General features: G+C 31.7%; 1 protein-coding gene across 1 annotated transcript in view; it reads right to left on the bottom strand.

Annotated features, from left to right (window-relative positions):
• The window catches only part of CSMD3 (CUB and Sushi multiple domains 3), a 1,016,080-nt gene that overhangs the window by 88,690 nt on the left and 906,289 nt on the right, over positions 1 to 21,101 (bottom strand). The window contains exons 41-45 of the mRNA XM_006916698.2: positions 17,189 to 17,305; positions 13,592 to 13,801; positions 10,997 to 11,185; positions 10,130 to 10,307; positions 9,094 to 9,239 (exon numbers count right to left, since the gene is read on the bottom strand). Coding sequence (XP_006916760.1) covers positions 9,094 to 9,239; positions 10,130 to 10,307; positions 10,997 to 11,185; positions 13,592 to 13,801; positions 17,189 to 17,305 — 840 coding nt within the window. The remainder of the gene's footprint in view (positions 1 to 9,093; positions 9,240 to 10,129; positions 10,308 to 10,996; positions 11,186 to 13,591; positions 13,802 to 17,188; positions 17,306 to 21,101) is intronic.

Raw genomic sequence — 21,101 nt, 5'->3', positions numbered from 1 at the left:
ATCTGGCTATCACCAGAAACTCGGACATGGCAAAGAAGAATCCTCATCTACTGTCTTCAGAAAGAGCATAGTCCTCTTGACACACTGATTTCATACTTCTAGATTCCAGAATCAAGAGAAAAAAATTATTTGTTTAAGCCACCCAGTTTGTGGTGCTTTGTTACAGCAACCCTAGGAAACTAGCATTTCTGTGTTATTAAATTGGCCCACAGGATGTTCCTTGCCTTCTGCATCTTTCTGAGGCAATCTTCCTATATACAAGTGACATGGTAGCAGAATTATGACCGTATTTACATGAAATCTACTGTATGCAAAGGATTCTGCCAGGTACTTTACATGAATTATTTCATTTAATTACCAAATTACTATATCAAGATAGGTGTAAATGTGCCCATGTTGCAAAAAAGAGATATTAAATTTCAGAATGCTTGAATCATTTTCCCAGGTCACAGAGCCAGAATTTGGACCAAACTCTGCGTGAAAATTAAGCCATATTTTCTCCTAGACAAATCAACCTAAAAAAGAGAATTATTTTGAGGCTGCCATTTCTCTATCAATTTACAGTGGCTTTTCACAGCCTACAGATTAAATTTATAATTCTAGATAATGTAAGTTTTTTACCTTAATTCATGCCAATCCTCAGATGAGAGTAAGCATTCTATAAGGGAAAGTTATTATTATATCAAATTGGAATTCCGTGCCTTCCAGATATTTGCTGTTCACAGATAATAAGAATATTTAGTAAAATAGTAATATTTTCTACTTTTCCCTTTTATTCATGAAAGACATTTTGATTTGGCAATTACTGAAATAATCATGAACAAAACTTAGGCATATTGTCTTGGTTGGTAGGAGCAGGGTATAAAAGGGCAATGGTTTGAGCTGTGAAGTATCAGATGTGTGGTAATTAGAGGCAATAAAGGAGTATTAAACACTATAGCTCCACTTCTCTTTCTGAAGATGTTTCTATTAAATCTATCAACATTATGAGAAAATATATATCCTCTAATTTGTGTTACTTTTGTGGACAAAGCAGCCTAAGCTACTATTTACTCTGGAAGCAGGCTGCTTGTGTTCCAATCTTGGTTCTGTGACTTCCTAGCTCTATGACCTCAGGCAAATTGCTAAGGCTCTGTGCTTCAGTTTTCTCATCTGCAAAATAAACATAAAATTAGGTTTGTTAATATATTATAAAGTGCTTAGAACAGTGCCCGACACATATTGTCATTTCAAAGGGCAAGCACAGTCCTTGTTTGTCGAAGGTTAACACCAGCATGGCTGCTTTGATGGCAGTTGTAAACACAGACAATCTCAATCTGACATGACCTTACTCACAACCCTGATGTTGTTCCACAGCCTAGTACTCATGTGACTTTCCAGAATACAACAAACAATTCTTTTTGTTTCTGTTCTGATTTAAATTGTTTATACTTTGAAAATGCTGAGATACTTTGCTTGACATTAATGTACATTATACCATAACATAAAGTCCTTGAGTTCAGCAACTCATTGTAGAGTTCTGTATCATATGTGTTGTACATGTCTGTTGTCTCAAAACTGCTAGCACAATGCCCTGGAAATCATATTCAATAAATACTGACTGATAACTAATTGAATTAAAACAATACCCCCATCCTCTGTAATGTATACACTTTGGAAGAAAATAAACAGGTGTAGGATAAATATACCCAATACCATATAGGTTAGAATCATAGGTTGCTTGAATTGAAAGTCACTTTATAAATCACCTATTCTAGTCTCTTCATTTTGGGGTGGTGGAGGGAGAAGGATGCCTAGCGAAATGAGGTAGACAAGGTCACACAGCCAGTTACTGGCAGAACTGAAACTTTTAAATTGTGTCATTTAAATTTTAAATAGTATTAGCATATATTTCAGTCCATGCTTTTCATGGATTGTTCCACTTAGAAACAGCTTCACAATTATGACCATTAATGAAAAAGCTGCATATTTACATATTTAAAATTTACATTTTATTTAAATCCGTGTTCTCTTTAGAAGAATCATTTTATTTGAAATGTCACAGTTTTAAAACACCATTTACTCTTTAGTAACTACCTTAGGGCATCATACTCTACCTGTCAGTGTTTTCTGAGGATGACTATTGTTTGAATAGTGCTGTTTTTGTTCAAATGTGTACAGATGTCTGGTTCCTGATACAACAAATTTGATTTTTTAAACTGCTTTAGGGTTTGATTCTGGCAATATATTTTGGTTATTTTTAATTTTCCATTTTCTTTGTAACGATACATTCAACCTAATTCCAGAAAAGATGCTGTATTTATCTACTTCAGTTCATCTGGCTATTAAAGGCTTCTTAAAAAACAAAACAAAACAGAAAAACAGAACACTGGCAAATTGCCATTCCTTCTTTAAACCAGAAAAGGACAAATATACAACCTTTCTGCCAAAGAAGGACACAGTTTTCTTACAGAAGGGCCAGGGGGAAAACACCATAATGTTCCCTTATATACTCTTAGATCTTTATAACCACCGGTACTTCAGTGGTGACCCAGATTAGTTCAAATATAAAAATTTCATGATATAGGGAAAATTTGGAAGAGAAAAAAGCATTGATAATTACATGTTCAGTTACGTAATTCTGGCATGTTATTTCAAAAGTTATGTAAAATAAGTTTAAGCAGTTCCACTTGAAAGCAGACTTAGGAGTGTTTAAATAAATGTTCTCCTAGTTATAATTAAGAGATAAAAATAATATATTTTTTTCCATTTTAGAACAACGCTGCTAGCGAGTTGACATGAACCACACAGGTAAGTTTCAGCAGTGCTTAAATTACTTTTAAATATCCTTTTTGCTTCATTAATATTTTGTAATTAGTTGGTTTCTTTACCTATATAAAGAAGAACCTTAGAAATCAAGAGAAAATGCTAATCCCTGGATTTACAGGTAAAACAGAAAATTCTCTTGGTATTTCCCTAGAAATGGAATTGAAGCAGGATAGATACTCTAGGGATGTCCCTTCCCCTCCAGGATAAAGCTCCAGAATTTCTCCTTTGTCCTTTGTTCAGCTAGCCCTCTTCTTATTTTAGCTCAAGCAAGGGGAGATAAACCAAAACTAGTCCTTTCTAGCTTAGATGCCATCTTGGGCTGAGACCTGAACTTTGGTTAATTATAATAGCATTATAATGATATCTGCATTGTAAATACGATAGCTCCCATCATGTACCTGATGCCATGACACTTCCAGAAACACCAAATAAGAATGGAAGAGTTGGAAACTGAGCTCCTCTCCTACCAGAAGGAGACAACAAGGCTATGTCAGTACCAGTCTCCAGGTTCTGCCCCAAAACCACAAAAGTCCATAATCCAGACATCCTCAGGGGCCTTGCCTTCAGAGTTCACCGGCACTTCCCTCTTAAGTGTGTACTTTTGCTTTAATAAACCTTGAGCTTTCTTGCTTGATGTTTGTCTTGCCCTTGAATTCTAGGTCAAATCATAAGACAAAAACCTGGTCACTGGAGCTCTGGGCCAAGTCCTCTCTTGGACTTCCGCCCCTGACGAGCTCTCTGGGATCAGAAGCGTAATAAACAAAGCTGTTGGGAAATCTCTTGAATTATCCTAAGAAATTCCAATATCTGCTGTATGAATTGACTTCTCTACATGTTCAAGTATCTAATTGAAAGTATGCTGCCTTAGTGCTGAGCCCATTAGAATCTGAGAAGTAAGGTGCCAAGGGTCTCTCCTCTACATGGTTATTACCGGGAACAGCACATCAGCAGTGACAATTTGTTCTTTGTCAGTCTCTATTTTCCTCTCCTTGTTCATTACCATAGTTTGATTTGCTTTTGGCTGTGAAGGAACATGCTATAACTATCTTTATCACTTTACACTACTCTGCATATTAGAAAGAAAAGAAAACAAAAATCAAAACAAAACAACTCCTGTGTACTGTCAGCTTGAGGGGGCCTGGCTCTAACTATAGGTCATGCTTTTCTACTGTTGACCATTTCACTAATGACTAACATCAGACATGATAATTCTTTGACCTTGATGGAACAAGACAAAAACAAGACCATTTCATTATCATGTCTGAGCACAGAAACAAACAAACAAACAAAACAACAATACAGTCCAAACCACCTAAATGACCAAGATTCTTCCATCTCAGTTAGTATGAGTGAATGTTGTTTTCATATCAATTACAGTTTTAGGCATGTTCCATTCCTTTTACCTTTTAGAAAAAATAATTATTAAGATACCCAATTATAGAACTGCTCCAATGTTCTAATAGAACCCATTCCAGGGGAAAAGCATACCTCCTTGAACCTTTCCAGAACCATCCTGCATAGTCCAAATCCCATTACTAGTTTCCCCTAACACCGTCTTAACTGAGCTGCCATGGGGTCCCACACGGTGCATTGTCTCACTCGTTACAATGAGCCAATAAACCCAACTTTATTTAATTAAAGGTGTACTCCTGATGGACTTTAGCTGGAGGGGACTGAGAGTAAGATATTATAGAAAATAAATACCATCACTTATCAATAAGTGAGCACATATAGCAAAATGTCAAAATATAGTAAGCACTTTTGACATGACTTTTAATCATTTAAGTAATCACTAGGTGATCATTAAATAATAGTAAATTACATTATCTTTTTCTCACAACAGCTTTACTACTAGTTTGGTGTTTAGCTTCAACATAGGTATTCATATATAACTGTATGTTGTCTATACCCCCTATACTCTCTGGACATCAAACAATGGAACACTTTATGAGTTTAATATATTATCTATTGAAATACAAAAGGAGGTAAGATCTCTAGGTTGTGTGAGGTATAGAGTCACACAGTTCAAAGCAATGGTGATTTATATTTTATATAAAATGTATGCTTATATATGCAGCAGTCTCTTTTAGGATGAGACTTTATGGAGTTAAATAAACTTGTGCCCCAATACAGCATTTATCGTAAAGTAAACTCTGTCATTATTTTACGTAACCATAAAAGACTTTTCAGGTTTTTTCAATGCAAATCTTAAAAATAGTCTGAAAGTCAACATAAAATCAACTAATTCTTTCACAGATATGCCAATAATAGAAAACAATAAATAATATAAATTGTTAAACTATATTATGATCACTAAGAAAATTTGAGTGTAAATTGAGTACCCGAATACTCTGAGATTAGAAAAAGAGGTGACTTGGATAATGATTTTAAGCATTAAAATGATCTCTTCTATTTTAAATTAATAGATATGTATCCTGGCTATACTATAGCCCCCTGGATGTTTTGATTGGCATAAGTCAGACTCTCAGTAAAACTTATGTTCTCTTCACATAGTGACCACAGCACATTTTGGGAACAATAAAGAAAACACACTAAGTTGTGATAAACATACCAACATGTTGTGGTCAGCTTCTAGGTCCTGGGGAAGAGAAGCATAAGAAGTGTGAAGCTCTAAGCGGTAATTAAGAGGACTATTTTCTAGAAAATAAGATGACCTATCACTTTGCTAAAACTAATAATAATTTTTGCTAAAATTTTAAATAAAAATTAGGTTTACATACCATTAAATATAATTTATGCATGAGATAATACTAGTTTAGGACATTGTTTGACAGTAAAAACTCAATATATTTTAGCTATTATTTTATTGCTGTTGCTGTTGTCATTATTTAAAAGAGGTCATTCTTTGGAGTCAGATCTATTTCATATTCTAGGCAACACTTCTACTTATTAGTTCTCTGGCTTTATGTAGGTTACAAATTTTTTCTTTCAGTTATTTTATTATTAAAATGGAAATAATACTTACCTTATAGAGTTATTACAAAAATTAGCAATAATACATGGAAAGTATCCTAGCATAATGCCACACATATTAAGTTTTCAGTCAATGGCACCTATCGCTATTATAGTATCATTCAAAGTCGGTGTCTGCAAAAACATGTTTAAATAGGTTTTGTATAATTTACTTTCAAAGAGTCACTGATTAGGATCGAATGTTGTTATTATTTCTTATAAGCCAACCCCATCTTGAGTCTATGGAAGATATCAGAAATTCTCACTTTTTACTTTAGGGAATTACAATTATGGCAATACAGAGAGAGATAAAAACATTTCCTCTGACGAAGAAGCAATTTCATATATGAGATAAAGGGCCTCAACATTTATACCTGTCCTATTTTTTTCACCGCACAGAAATTTCATTTTGCAAAGCTTTTTATGAATGGTATTTTTGATCATGAAAGACTTTATAAAAATGATATTTTATAAAGAACAGATGGCTGGCTGAATCTCATAAAGGAAGTCAGATTAGAGAGAAAAAAACACTTTTTTTCTTTTTTCAAACATATTAAAAATATATTAATAAATAAAATCTAAATGATCAGTCAGTAATAAAAATACAAAAGGGTTAAGAAGCAGAAATGTGATCTATGCCCTAAAAAAAGCATTCACTATTATTAAACTCACAGGCTTATAAAACAATATACCATATTGTAATCACGTTCTTAAAAGTTTGGTTAAAAGAGTAAGTGCAATCATAGAGAAGATGATAGTGATCCCTATGAGTTCAAAATATCAAGAAATGGAGGAAATGGGACTTAAGGTGGAGAGACTTACGGAACTGAAGATGAGGAAGAAACCATTTAAGAATGGAAGTTTAGGAGGCAGCAAGAGAATGAATCTGACTGGAGTCAAGGTAGACACTGGGCAAGGAGATTAAGTGAACCAGACTGCAGGGTAGCTTTAAATTTGATTTAATGTAGGCAACATGCATTCTTGAAAAGGTGAGTCAGGATGAAAGCAGTGCTTTAGGAAAATGATCCTGAGAGGGCTGGTAAAATGTAAGGCATCGGTCAATTTTAACATGAGCCCTGGCTACATTCTCAAATTTCAAGGTTATTTTAAGGTTTAGGTAAAGTTCCCAGAGATGTTGATTCAAATGTCAGGCTTCTTTAGGCTCTGGCGTGTGTGCCTTATTATGAAATTTAAAGTATAAAATAAATGCTCTATTAGAAAATCTAAAATGTAAGATAAGGTATGGTAATGAAAGGAACATTTACTGAACATCTGCTCTGCCAGGCACTATGTTAACTGTATATCATCCACAGTCTCCAATTCTCATATCATCTCTGCAACATAATACTGTTAATAGTAATAATGATAGCAATTACTTGCGTTGAGCTATGCAACACTGCCAATACTGAGCACTTTTTGACCAAAAATTTCATATGGTTCAACCTAATTTATGCCAGTAATTACAGTAATTTTTACATATACAGTATTTCATTAGTCCACTCAGCAATCCTACCATGTTGTTGTATAGCTAAAAAAAAAAAAAAGTGGAGATGAAAGAGTAACTTGTCCAAAGTCAACTGGACAATGAAGCACTAAATAAATACTTGATCTTATTATCCCTAAGCTAATTCTGTTCTTGTTATACATGACTCAAAACCTAGTTATAAAACAGGTGAAACAGTTTGGTATGAGAATACATGTATACATTTAAATAAGTATCTATGTAAATCCACATTCAAATTTTGTATGTATACAAACATTCTGTAATTGTAATGTTTTCTATGTGACTACACATACACATGCATCCTTTTCTCTGACAATATTTCCCCTTTGAAATATCTCCTAAGATTTATAAGAATTTTACACTCCCTATAAGGTTATCTTATAAATATTTATGGTCCATCAGTGAACAGTCCCTTCTTTGCCATTTGTTCAGGCAGGGCACAAAATAACCGAAATTTATACAGGGATCCACGAAGAGAGAAAATGTACAAAATGCAGTTCAGCAACTAATTCATTTCTTGATCTTAACTATTCTTTAATTTATTGCTTCCTGAGTTATGATTATCTGTCAAAGTAATAAAGCTATTGTTATACTCTGACGGTATTTACATATTACCAGCATCAATAACTAAGTCAGTAAAAAAGATAAATTAATTATTAAAAAATCAAAAGCCTGAATAAAAGTTAGAACTGAACATCCCCTTCGAACTGGCTATGCTGGAGTGTACATGAAACTCTAGCAGCTATGGGTCTGGGTACCATCAACTGGCTGATAAATGCTGAGACTAAACAATCCAAATATTTTCTGGTCTATTCTCTGACTATTTCTAAACCTGATATTCTTTAATGTGAGCATAACCATATTTGACTTACCATACTTTTTATGGAATGTAAGATTTGAGTATCAAAGTTTTACCTTTTATTTTAAAAAAGTAAAAATATTAAATTGTACATTAATGTAATGGACAAAGTAAATGTTCATGTTGCAAATGTTCATATAACTTGCAAATTTAATTTAGCAGCTTATTGATCTAGTGAAATACTCATGGAATTGGTCTGAAAAAGTCATATGATGCTGAATGTGTTTCATGGAAATACTATCATAGCAGATAAAGGAATGTAATTTTTAGAAATAAGCATTTTCTTATTTATAATGAGATAAAATCAATTTGATATAAAAGCAAATTTTTTAAAACTTTGTGAAACCATCTCATGTTCTTTCAAAAAGTTAATGTTAGGAGGAGAGGACCCAGAATAATTTTATACAAAGAATTAAAATTGAAACTCTTCATAAATTATTGCATAGGAGTAAAAGCTATGAATTTAATAATCTAGATTAATCACTTAACTGTAAGATTCTAGACTAGATATAGTTTTGAAACAAGAGTATAAATGAATGAGTAATAAGATCTAGAGCATAAAAGTATTAGATGCTAATTTTAGAAAGACTCACAGCAGGTTGAATTACAAATTTAAACATTTTGTATTGAAAAATCTATTAATGTCTCAAAGTTACACATAATAAAATATGAACAGCTGGTTCTCTTTTATTGGTTTCCTTGTAAAAAAATGATTATTTTCTACTTGGTAATTACTGGCTAATTTATTTCTAATTTCATTTGCTTACATTTTAATGTCCCTAGACTCTTAGAAGAGGTCTTTCTTGCAAGTAAATATATTTGAAATGATAAACAAAATGTCAAATTCTAATACCTTTTCAATTATTAGTTAAATATATTTTACATTCAAATTTTCCAGTATAATTTTAAACAGTACCAAATGAAATATAAACTCTTAGATAATACGAACCATGATAACTGAGCACAAAAAAGCCACTTGTTGTGAAATCACTGTGGAATTTGATTAGAATCTGATTTGAAGTGCTGTAGACTGATTCCAGAGCAGTATTGCCACTGAACTGCCCGATCTGAGGCGAGTTTTGATCTGGCCCATCCCTGTTAGAGAGAGACAGAGTGGAGACGGGGGAGAGAGAGGTTGAGATTAATTTTTTGGAGAGTTTTCCACAAAGTTTAATAAAGATATACCATATCGGATGATAAAGCTGCAATAGATTAGGTAACCAATGAATGCCAAATCATATTGGTTTATTTTATATTTATTTAGGCGATAAATTTTAAAAATGTGAAGTATAAAAATAGATCACATTTTTACCTAAGTGAAATGCATCCATATTAGCAGTGATCAATTACATTGTCTTTGGTATCCTGACTACAATCCAGAGCCTCCCAAATGACTGAGGTTTGCCCAACTTTTATTTTCTTCAAAATAAGCTTTAATATCATTGACTGTTAAATTTAGAAAGAATCATAGAACGCATACAATAGTTCTATTAATCGACTGTCAATAATTAGTTCAGATATTTTCTTTGTGATATAGTTTTAAATAAAAAAGTTTTAATTAACAGGATAACAATACAAATATATTTTATAACATTATTATGACAGAAATTCAATAGTTATATTAAATAATTGTGATTTGAATATAGCCTTTTAATTTTCACTGGTTTTGTAGAGACCTCTCTTACCTTAAACTTACTCTGATGTTAGTTCCCTGTTTTTGCATATTTATTTAATAATAAATTTAAATATTTTTTCACATATAAAGTTTTGTTCAGTATTCAGCTACTTTATGAGCAAATAAGCCAAAACCTATTTCTTTTATTTTTCTCATTCTACAAAACACATACTGTCACCCTCAGTTACTTATACTAATTTAAATATCAGATGGCAATTTTGTTTACAAAGAATCATAATATATTTTCATTCCTACCTCGTTTCACGGTTACATACAGTTGAATCAATCAACAACAATGATCTTGGCTTACCATACAGTAATGAAATCATAAATTGGTTCTGTTTGAAGGACAGTAAAATTGATGTAGATTCCATTCCCAGGCGGTACTCTTACAAGCCATAAACAGTCTTGAAAGTTGGGATATTCATCAGGATACCCAGGAGAGTAAATGGTGCCATTCATTGCAGTTATATTCCCTCCACAAAGAGCTAAGGAAAAGATATAAAACAAAATGTTAAAATAGCAATGAATTAATCATAGAGAAAAAGCAAATACTTCATATCTCTTAGGCAGTATAAAATACATCTGTATTGCTTTTACATCAATTACATATACAAAATGAAGTTTCAAACCATGAATGAAATATAGTTAGTTTTTATTTATTTTTCAATATGAGGCATGCTATAGTTATTAACTATCACTAGATTAGTAAATTACATTGTCTTTTCTTCTTTTTAAATATTTTATTAATATGTACACCGTGCAATTCTTATTTGCCTATATCGTGTATACACATAAGGCCTTATAAGAGGTTAAAGGCATTTTTATTTGACAGGTGTTTTTTTTTTTTTTTAAAGGAAATGAGCCCAAATTCAGTAGCATTATCTGGGTTACTGGTTTTTCTAAGAATGACTATTAAGCACACGCATGTGCATCCACACAGACACACACTAAATAGCTCTAAAGTGTTGACTTTATTTTCACTTCCTATGGGGAATGTTAGGACTTCTGCCAATAACGATGAAATCAGTTATTCATTATGGAGTGTTAAGGGTTTGATCTGTGTACTAACTATAATTATTCAACTGAAAGAGAGATTGTATGTTTAGCAAGCTATTTCAAGAGGAAGACATAAAAGTCTGCCAAAACAAAAATTATTAAACACAGATCAGCATACCTTCACACCTTGGAAGTGGATGATTCCAATTACGACTCAGTCCATGAAGGCAAGTGAGAGCTGGATTTCCAATCAGTGTGTATCCAGGAAAACATTCAAATGAAACCGTCTGGCCCACAGTAAAGTCACTGCCGATCACAAAGCCGTTTCGAAATGGGCGTGGATCAGGACAGCTTTGCAACTGATAGGCTACAAAAGGGAAAAAGAAAGACATTTTTCCTTTCTAAATTTTGGAAGACCACAGATGAGAACTATTTGCAGAATACAGTGCTGCTTATAGTTGATTATAAATAGTAATTCAGGTTTATGGTAATTGATGTCAATGAGAATATGATATGAATTTCTTCTCATGTCTACAATTTTCACATTTAAAATGTTAGTACAATTCACAAAAATGCACTTGGTTTCTTCATCCACTTATGCAATCTATCCAAATTATAAGCTACAATTTTAATCAAACATTCTGATTTCTTTACATAGAATGTAATTTCTTCCTAGTTACATTGCATATACATAGAATAAAATAAACATATGTAAGCCTAATTCTGAGTCATTTTTATTTTTTATTATTTTTTTCTCTAAAAGAAACAAGCCACAATATGTCTCTCTTGAGTTTCTCCAAAGAAGTTATCTAATAATATAAAGTACTAAGAAACAAATTTCCTTCTAATATGAATGTTGTTCTTTAGTTATCATGGTATTTTTGGCACTGTAGTATATCTGCATGTTTATTTGTTCATATTCCTCTTGTCCTACATTCTACATGAGATCTAAGTTCTTGTTTGTTTTGTTCATCATTGTATCTCAAAAGCTTTGCCCATTGCTCTTCACGTAGTAAGTGCGTAATAAACACTGTATATAAAGTTTGAGTCTGTAACTTGTGATTACTATGCATTTTTCCAAAATTCAGAAAGTTCTTAAAGTCTAAGCACAAGATAATCTGAAAATAACATTGATTCGGTGACTCTGTACAAATAACCTATTTCTCAAAAATGCTATAAGCTCAATGATATAAATGCAGTAAAAGATAGCTTCAAAATAATATCTACTGATGATTGTAATACATTATGGCTCATGTCAATAATATTAATATTAGATCAATAACAGTAACAGATTCTTTATCTTTTATGCTTTTATTATGAAAATAACAAATCTTTAAGGACACGTTGGCAGAAAAATGCAATTAATGAAGTTCAAATTCTAGTTTTACATCATTCAAAAAGAACACCATCTTGAAAGAGAGGGAAAATGAGGGCAGGGAAAAGAAGATGAAGCCAGGTTTAAGGTTAAACAACGAAGTGCTGGCACGAGGCCCTGTACACTTGCTAGGGAAGGACAACTAGCGCAGCTGAGTCTCCTAGAAGCAAAGGAGAAAATCAGGTGACCAGTTGTTTCCAAAATAATTAAATTTCTTGGGAACATAGTTACTTTTGTACTGAGAGGTTGTAAAAATGACTCCTATTTTATATAAAAGATGATGTGTAATGTAATGCTCTTCAATTATGTATGCAAACATGATACAGATTATAATCATTTTGGACTCGTGGTTGGATGTTATGATGTCTATTTTAACTACACTTAAATGTCTTTTTGGGTACATACTTTTTTTCAGCAAATATTTATTGCGCTTTCACTGTTCTAGGCACTTGAGATGCATCAATGAACAACACAAAGGTCCCTGCTCTTGTGGAGCTCCTATTCAAAAGTATTACACATTCGTGAAATACTTTAATAATTAGGGTGGAGATCTAAACAAATTTTAAATTATTTTGTTAAACATTGAATTCAGTGGAATTATATTGCGTAAAAATCATAAATTTATTTGATTTCAAATCTTAGGCTTTTAGATCTGAAATATTATAATAAAAATAGTTGAAATGCACTAAATAATTACTAATGATATATATCATGGTATATATTTTCAATTCATTTTATCATATAAAATTCAAAACAACTTATCTAAGATATACTATTACTAATGCCATCATGCAAATGAAAAAAATAGAGCTGAGCCTAAGCCACTTTGTATTGAACAGGGAGAATCAACATTTGAGCCTAGGTCTATCTCAGTCCAAACTATTCAAAAGGGATAAAAATCTTGCTCAGGGTCATGTAGCACTTTTATATGAGAAATAAGCCTAATGTATTATGATTGTCAAAATATTTATTTCATATTTTCATGACCATAGAATGGAATTGAGGAACATTATATTATTCTATTATAAAGTAAAATAAAATAATTTTACATATAATAGATAAGTGCTACAAAATATCTTTTCAAAATATTAATTTTTACATAAAATCAAAGTCTTTGATAGCTTGCGTTGCTTAACTGCCTTGCCTTAACTTGCTTAATTTCATTCAGTATTAATTCAATCCTTTTTTCATGATTAGGATTTTCTAAGGTCTCAGAAAGACATCATCCCCCCTACATAGTTGACAGAAAATTTCAATAACAAAATCTTGTTAGCAGAAGCTTGCTTTGGTTTAGGTTTGTTTTAGTAAAAGAGAATATAGAAAATATTTATCATTAGTTAAATTGTTAGTAGCTGATTTTGGGTAAAATAAATTTTCATTTTTTATTATCCATCTCACCTTGGTACACAATGTGGAACCCTTGTTTGTTTTGTGAATAGTCACTGTGAAAATATAGGCTGGTTTCATGGGTTGTGCTAAATAATGAAGATGGTATTTGAGGACCACTAAGTCGGCCAATAACAGTACTAGTTTCTGAGGATCCACTTCTTACTTCCAAATAATCATGTATGGTTTCTGTTGAAAAATTTACAAACTGGAGATGTACACCTAAAGAAGAAAAGCAAACATTAATACTACTTTATTTTATTTTTTTACCATATTAAATGCAGATAATGCACAAATATACACACTCACATTAATGTACTTAGATATGTTTCCATTTGAAAGGCATATTCTCTACATCTGTGCCATGGGTTTGCTATAGGTCAAAGTAACATGACTGCTCTCAAATGCTCCCTGTCACATGGGAAAATCTCTTTCATTTTACTACAAGGTAACCATAGCAAAACTAACCAAGAAATTGACTTTCTTGTTTTTTAATATTATTTAAAATGATATAAATCACTTTTTAAAGGTAAAAAGCCACTCAGTAATCCGTATTTTGTAAAATGACAATTTGAGGCCAAAATATAATTGCAAAGTTTTTATACATTAATATAATCGAATTCCACATTTGCATTAGAAATTAGTCATTCATCTATAGAGGATAAATTAGCTTCTCTGAAGTATCATTCAGAGGCATATAATTTATCAGCGTGTTCTTTTAGTACTTAACTTTTCAGAAGGTAATGCTAAATTTTATATAATAGCTTTAATAAAACCTAGTGATCATTGTTATATGCTGTCATATTTTAAAATAGTCTCAATATCTTTAGAAACAAAACTAAAAGATAAGAGAGTAAAGTCTCTTTAGGATGGAAAAAAAATAAAATAAAAGCCTCATTAAGATATATGTGCCCAATTCAATTAATATTCAATTTTAGTGAATTCAATGTTTTTTCTTACTATTATTCTCTAATAGTTAATAATAAAATCTGACATTTATTATTCTTTTTTCTAGGTGCTGTTTTAAGTGTTTATATGTGCTAATTTATTTAATGCTCACAGTTACTCATGAGAATGAGGAAACTGAGGCACAGAGAAGCTAAACAAATATGCTAAGTTTATACAACTTAAAAGCTGAAATTCAAACTCAGATACATTGGCTTTTGAGCCCCTGCTCCTAATAACTATATTGTGGTTCTCAAGTAAAGTCACATTTTGTCACTTGAAAAAGAGTTACATGGAAATTCTTTTTTTACACAGAAAAAGAGTTCCAAGAACAAATAATTACGGGAAATATTGAAAACATGGTTTAAAATATTAAACATGTTCTTGTACAATTAGAAAACTTCTTGGAACTTTGAACATGCTACCTTAATATGTGAGGCCCCAAGATGTGCATATTTTTTTCTAAAAATTTTCCCTAGGTCCCCTTTTCACAAATTATCCTATCAATAATTGTTTCATAAAAATGAGAAAATATTTTTATAACTGTTGATCTGTATTCGATTTTCTTTTAAAAAATTATAAAGTATTTGTTCAAATACATTAGAACTAATATTTTTAAAATGTTTTAAAGGGTATTTTTGTGTATTGTATTTTTTAAATTTTATTTTATTATTAGTTTCAAGTGTATAGTACATTGCTTAGACATTTATATAATTTATGAAATGACCCCCCTGATTATCTTCCCTCTGACTCTACACACAGCCATTACATTAATGCTGACTGCATTCTCTAATATTTGATTTAACCAAAACTCAAAGATAACAGTGGGGTTATGTAATCAAATGTAATAGGATCAGAAAAAGTCTCAGATGTTTTCATGTCTAAAATAGACACATGTTTTCTTTTTAATTCTTAATGAACTTGGTATTTAAAATCAAGGAGGCATCAGCCTCAGGTAAGTTGAATATGATATAATGGAACTATTGAAAATATATTTATTAATGTATTTTAAAATAATTCACTTAGTTCCATGAGAAACATGGGATGAGCCCTCTTAAGTGACTAGTAAAAGACATATAAGTATAGCCATACTGGTTCAAATCTGTTATTCATATTTGTCAGTATTCTCTTTCAATCAGTGGACAGAGTTTGACTACTTCAAACTAATGATGTTTCCATATTGTAGACAGAATAATCCTAATTAGAAAACCCCTATGCATCTTTCTGTCAGTGGCTTCCTATTCCCCCCAGACCTCAGACCAGTTGTCACATAGTGTTCAGGCTTGTTGAATTTCTTCAGCTTTCTAATCTGCATCTTTCCATGTGTCACTCTGTTTACCAAGAATTTCCTTCCCATTCCCCATGGACCGACCCTCTGTTCAGCTCTTGTCTTTAAAGTCACAGTTCAGGCATCATGTCCTTAGACAAGACTTTCCTACCTTTCCTAGACTAGGCTGGAGAGTCACACTAAATACAAGCCTGTAGTCTTTATTATACTTTAATAGTATATGTGACTATCTGTCTCCTCATTGTGACTTTAACTTATCAGAGAAAACATAAAAAGTTTGTTTCACTTACTATGCCTTTTATCCAAGCACTTAACACAGTATCTGAAGTATAATATGTACTCAGTAAAGAATTGTCAAAACCATGAGTTTCTGTGAATTTATATAAAACTTTAAATATGAATTTGTATTTTGAGGCTGTAGATGCTTTTGGGTAATCAGGCACTTAAATTCAGTCCTCAATAAGATAGAAGAGAACTTCTTAATTGCTCTAAATCTACCAGGTTTGTGTTTCAAGGAGCACATGTGTATGATATCATCCCACTATATACATTCATCACAAGTGGTATTTATCACATTGTACAATGATCTTTTCTATACAAAACTAGGCAGTTTTGTATAGACTCATCCTGGTCTTCTTTCTGTGACTTAATAAACAAGTGTATCCTCAATCTAGCACTTCTATTTATGCATTTACAGACTGATGTGATATGAAGAAGCTGCAAGAAAATACATTTGTGATATACGAGTGAGAAAGAATTTATTAAATGCAATATATGTATATTGCAATATATCCAAAACCCTGGGAATTATATTATTAGAGTTAGAAAGGTACTACATTTACATGGGTATTTAAACCTAATATTAGAAAATTTGTACTACTTTTCAAATGCAAAATCTTATTATTTACAATGAATATTGGATGAATTAAATAGATTACCAGAAAATAATTTATCTATATGCTACTTGGTATAAACAATAAGAAAAAAGTTACAAAAAACAATTATATGTGAAAATCATCTTGAATATATCATTGCCACACAAATCTAACTCAAGATGTATCCACACATATTGACTGGAAAATATGAAGTTATCTATCTATCTATCTCTCTATCTCTCTATCTAATCTACCATATATCTATCTACCTATCCTATGAAATTAGAAAATGCCCATATTCTTTCAATTGTCCAAGTATTCCAGGTGAAATGTATTTGGTTTAAGAAACAATGATCCAAATTTCACTCTTCAATTTACGTAACTGTATGTAAACCAGACTAAAGTGTAATCTGCGAATATTTTATATTACACGTTGATATTTCTTTTTAAAGATGGATTTAATGACATCGAAAACTCTTTATGTGTTTTAAACATACATACCAAAACCTATGGGCAGCTTTATTGTCCATGTGCAATCTAAACTGCTGGGGTAGTTTCCAGGAAACCCAGGGCTGAGGATCACACCACTGAAATCTGACATAGCACCACCACACTGAGCTGCAAGATAACAGAGGCCCCACATAAGCCAGACTAGTGGAATACTTTACCATATTAAAAACAGATTGAAATAATTTCATTTTAATCAAGTCTCTAAATTAAAATTGTTTGATATAAATTTTAATATTGTCAGCTCTCATTCACCACACAATAGTAATCAAATATAATCAATTGACAACTCATTTATGAAAACAGCATAAAGAGACAATATATTTCCTTTCTCAGCACAAAATGCAAGTCAAGTCAATTCTAGCACAGTAAGGAGGAGCTCATGGGCAGTGAATACAATAAAACAAGGAGTACATGTCCTTTTCCACAGCTGGCAATTTATTTCTCATCCTTAAGAACTTCCAGTGATGTTTTGATTCATTCCAAAGAAGATATAATTTAGAATAAAATTAAGCCAGCAACATCCGCTCTAAGCACCACGTTCAAGAGGGAACCATTTTCACAATCCTCTTTTTACGCTTTTTGTGAGAAGGCTAAATAATTTTAAGAAAAATATTAGTAGCTCTTGGTAATATCTGAGGAATTCACATACTGAACATGGGATATGGTTTCACTTTATCCTAAAAGAATCTAGACAAAGAATAGGAAGTACAAAACATGTTAAAAGATAAACCCAAGTTTGATAATTTTGGCGTAATTTATCAATGTGCTTTTTTCGCAATTCTAGTACGCTGATTTACTACTGATAAACTAAGCAAAAATTATAAGAACAGATAATTATCCAAGTTTTAATTTTTACATGATTAAAGATAACTATTTAACATGTAGTAAAAGAGCAATTGCATTTTGGAAACTAATTCTTTTAAATTAATATTTTTATCATTTCAGAAGGACTAAAAAGCACATCAGTTAGTTGTGGGTTGAAGAGTTAAATTTCATGATTGCACATCAAGTTTGAAAGTTACTTATATAAAACACTTACCTGCAATTCTATTTATTTATTTTTTTGTTAAGAATAGCAAAAGATAGATACTCAAACTTCAAGTTATATATCATAAAGGTAAATTCAGTAGAAATTTTTATCATTGTCTTATATGATATCAATAATAAGTTTGACTGCTATATTTAACTATGTGAACTGAATAAATTATGTACAAGGTAGATTTTACTAGGAAGATATAAATAAATCTTGTAGCCTGCATATAAATCTTTTTCTCAGATGTGATTACCACTGAGATCTAAAGATACACCTATATACTATTCCAGCCTTCTGAAATCTCAGTTCATCTATCCTTAAACTAGAGCAATTTTCAATGTATATACATATATATCATATATATCATTAATATTCACCAACATCTTTTTGCAAAACTTGATTTTCCACATATATTCATCACACAATCTGATAACTAGTAAATTGTTAAAATATTTTTGAAAATCAAAAATAGTTTTAAAGTTTCTGGCAAGACTAATTGTAGATTTGTTTTGCCTTATTCCGAACTTGGACTAATGAACACATAGACTACTCTTTGCTTTCTTGCCTTCACAATCTCAAGTCTTTGAGTTGCTCATTGTCCCTCTAATTTTGCTACTTTCCATCTCTTTAGGTAGGATATGCAAACCCTGTCTTCTGCATTGTCCACCTTTCTAGAGTGTAAATCCCAAAATCAGAGGAGAAAAAAGGCAAGAGAATAAAGAGTAAACAAATAATGAAGGAGAAATAAAAAGAATGGCAAACAATGAAAGACATACGAAGAATAATCAAAAAAGTGCATCTGCTGTCAGCTCTGCATTCATGTATATTTTCTTAGTGCTTCTGCAATCTCACATACTCCTAACCCTTTAATGACAATTCTGTATGTTTACCAGTGGCTTCATGGTGGACTTTGGTGCCCCATTACACTTTTTGTTAAGGGTACAACCACAGCATAGTCCTCCAAGATAAAATAATCTTTGATTCTTCCTTCTAATTTGTCTATAATATCTAAACATCTCAAGTGACTTTTCCTTTCTTCCATCAAAATATCTGGCAGATTATTTTCCAGTTCACAATGCCATAACCTTGTTACCTGATGACTAGTTTTAAGACATTCTTTGAATCAGCCTTCTGCTTTCAGTTTCTCTTTATAATATAGCCATCAAATCAATTCAAATACTTTGTCTATCAAAAATAGTACAATATTATTGTCCGAAGATAGTACAATTTATTGTCTAAAATTTATAAAACACAAAACAAGTAGAAATAAAAATGCCCTATAAGTCCACAGATCACCTGTTTATATTCTCTTTTTCTCTGCAGAAAAAATATGTATGTATATATGTAAGTATGTATTTAATGTATATATGTATGTACATTTAATGCATATGTTTATAATGAGAATGGAATCATTCCTTGAATTCTTTTAAGCTTTTTATACTTAACTATATATTATAAACTTTGTCTATGTCTATAAATATTCCATTGTAATGTTCGTTTCCATGTTCTTAAGTCTATCCCTCACAGTTGGACTCTTAAGTTACTGCATATTTTTTCACTGTAATAGCTACTGTTCTGAATGTCTTGAGCATTTCAGATTTAGTGCCAAATATGTTAAATACATTCTCTTCTTTAATTCTTACAATAGGCTTGTGATGTAGACATTATTATCCCATTTAACAGGTGAGCAAACAAAAGTTCAAAGAATAATATACTTAGAGTACAAAGCTATGGTATTGTAGCTGAAATTTGAATATAGATATATTGGACATCAAAAATTTGTTAAGTATTCCATGTAGTTTCATACCTAATTGATCCAATGTAATAAAATTTAAACTTTCTTGCTTAACTTTATTCAAATATTATTCTATCTAGTACTTCCTTCATTAATAATGTATGATGAAGGGTGCTGATTTAATCAAAATGCAATACTTTATCTAAAAAAAATTAGCTATTTATTAAGAGTAATAATTGTTGCTACTAATAGAGCAAAATGAAAATTATCATGTGATACTGGGTGGTATTTTTTTCTATTGACTTGGATTTTATTAAAGAAAAATCATTACCATGATAAATAGTGACAATAGTATGTTTATGTTTTTAAAAATAATTCTGTATGTATGCTCAGAGTGTGTGAGTCTGTCAGTAAGTAAGTCTATATAGGAGCCCTTTAAGAGGAATGCCTGGGAATTCAGCTACTCTCCATCTAACTCAGCCACAATCTCCCCTGGTTTTCAAAGCCAGAAGTTATAGGGACTTCCTTTCCTGGCGCTGAAACTCTGGCCTCGGGAGCCTGGTGTGGGGTTGAGACACCTTGCTCTTCAGGGGGGAACTCCACAGTCAAGATAGCCCTTCCGATTTTTACCTTCCACACAAGTGTGCGGGACCAGGCCTTCCAAGTTCCCCGACCCCCGCCCTCCTACCAGTCTCAAAGTGGCTTCTTCCATATGTCCTCAGTTATAGGATTCTCTTCAGCTAGACTTCAGGCGATTCTCAATGATGATGGTCTGTAGTTTAGTTGCTATTTTGAAGTGGTCTACTTGGTGGTAGTTAACATAATACAATTTTCTGAAAGCAATTTGGCAATATTTATCAAAGCTTTTAAACAGTTATATGCAATAATACAATTAATCTACTTAGGTAAAATCCTAAGTAAACAATTAGAGGTATGCATGAAGCCATGTGAAAAAGACATAAATGTGTATTTAAAAGACAAAACACTAAAGACTAACAAAAAGGGAATGACTATACAAATAGGACTGTGTTATTTGCCATGAAGTCATTTTAAACATCTGATTTTTAAAAAAACACATTATGGTATTGGATATTCTTCTAAGTTAATGTGAAAAAAGAAAACATTACAAATATATA

The sequence above is a fragment of the Pteropus alecto genome, unplaced genomic scaffold (assembly GCF_000325575.1).
Source record: "Pteropus alecto unplaced genomic scaffold, ASM32557v1 scaffold164, whole genome shotgun sequence".
Lineage (NCBI taxonomy): Eukaryota > Metazoa > Chordata > Mammalia > Chiroptera > Pteropodidae > Pteropus > Pteropus alecto.
Note: the sequence above shows the minus strand (reverse complement) of the source record. Positions and strands in the feature narration are given on the sequence as shown.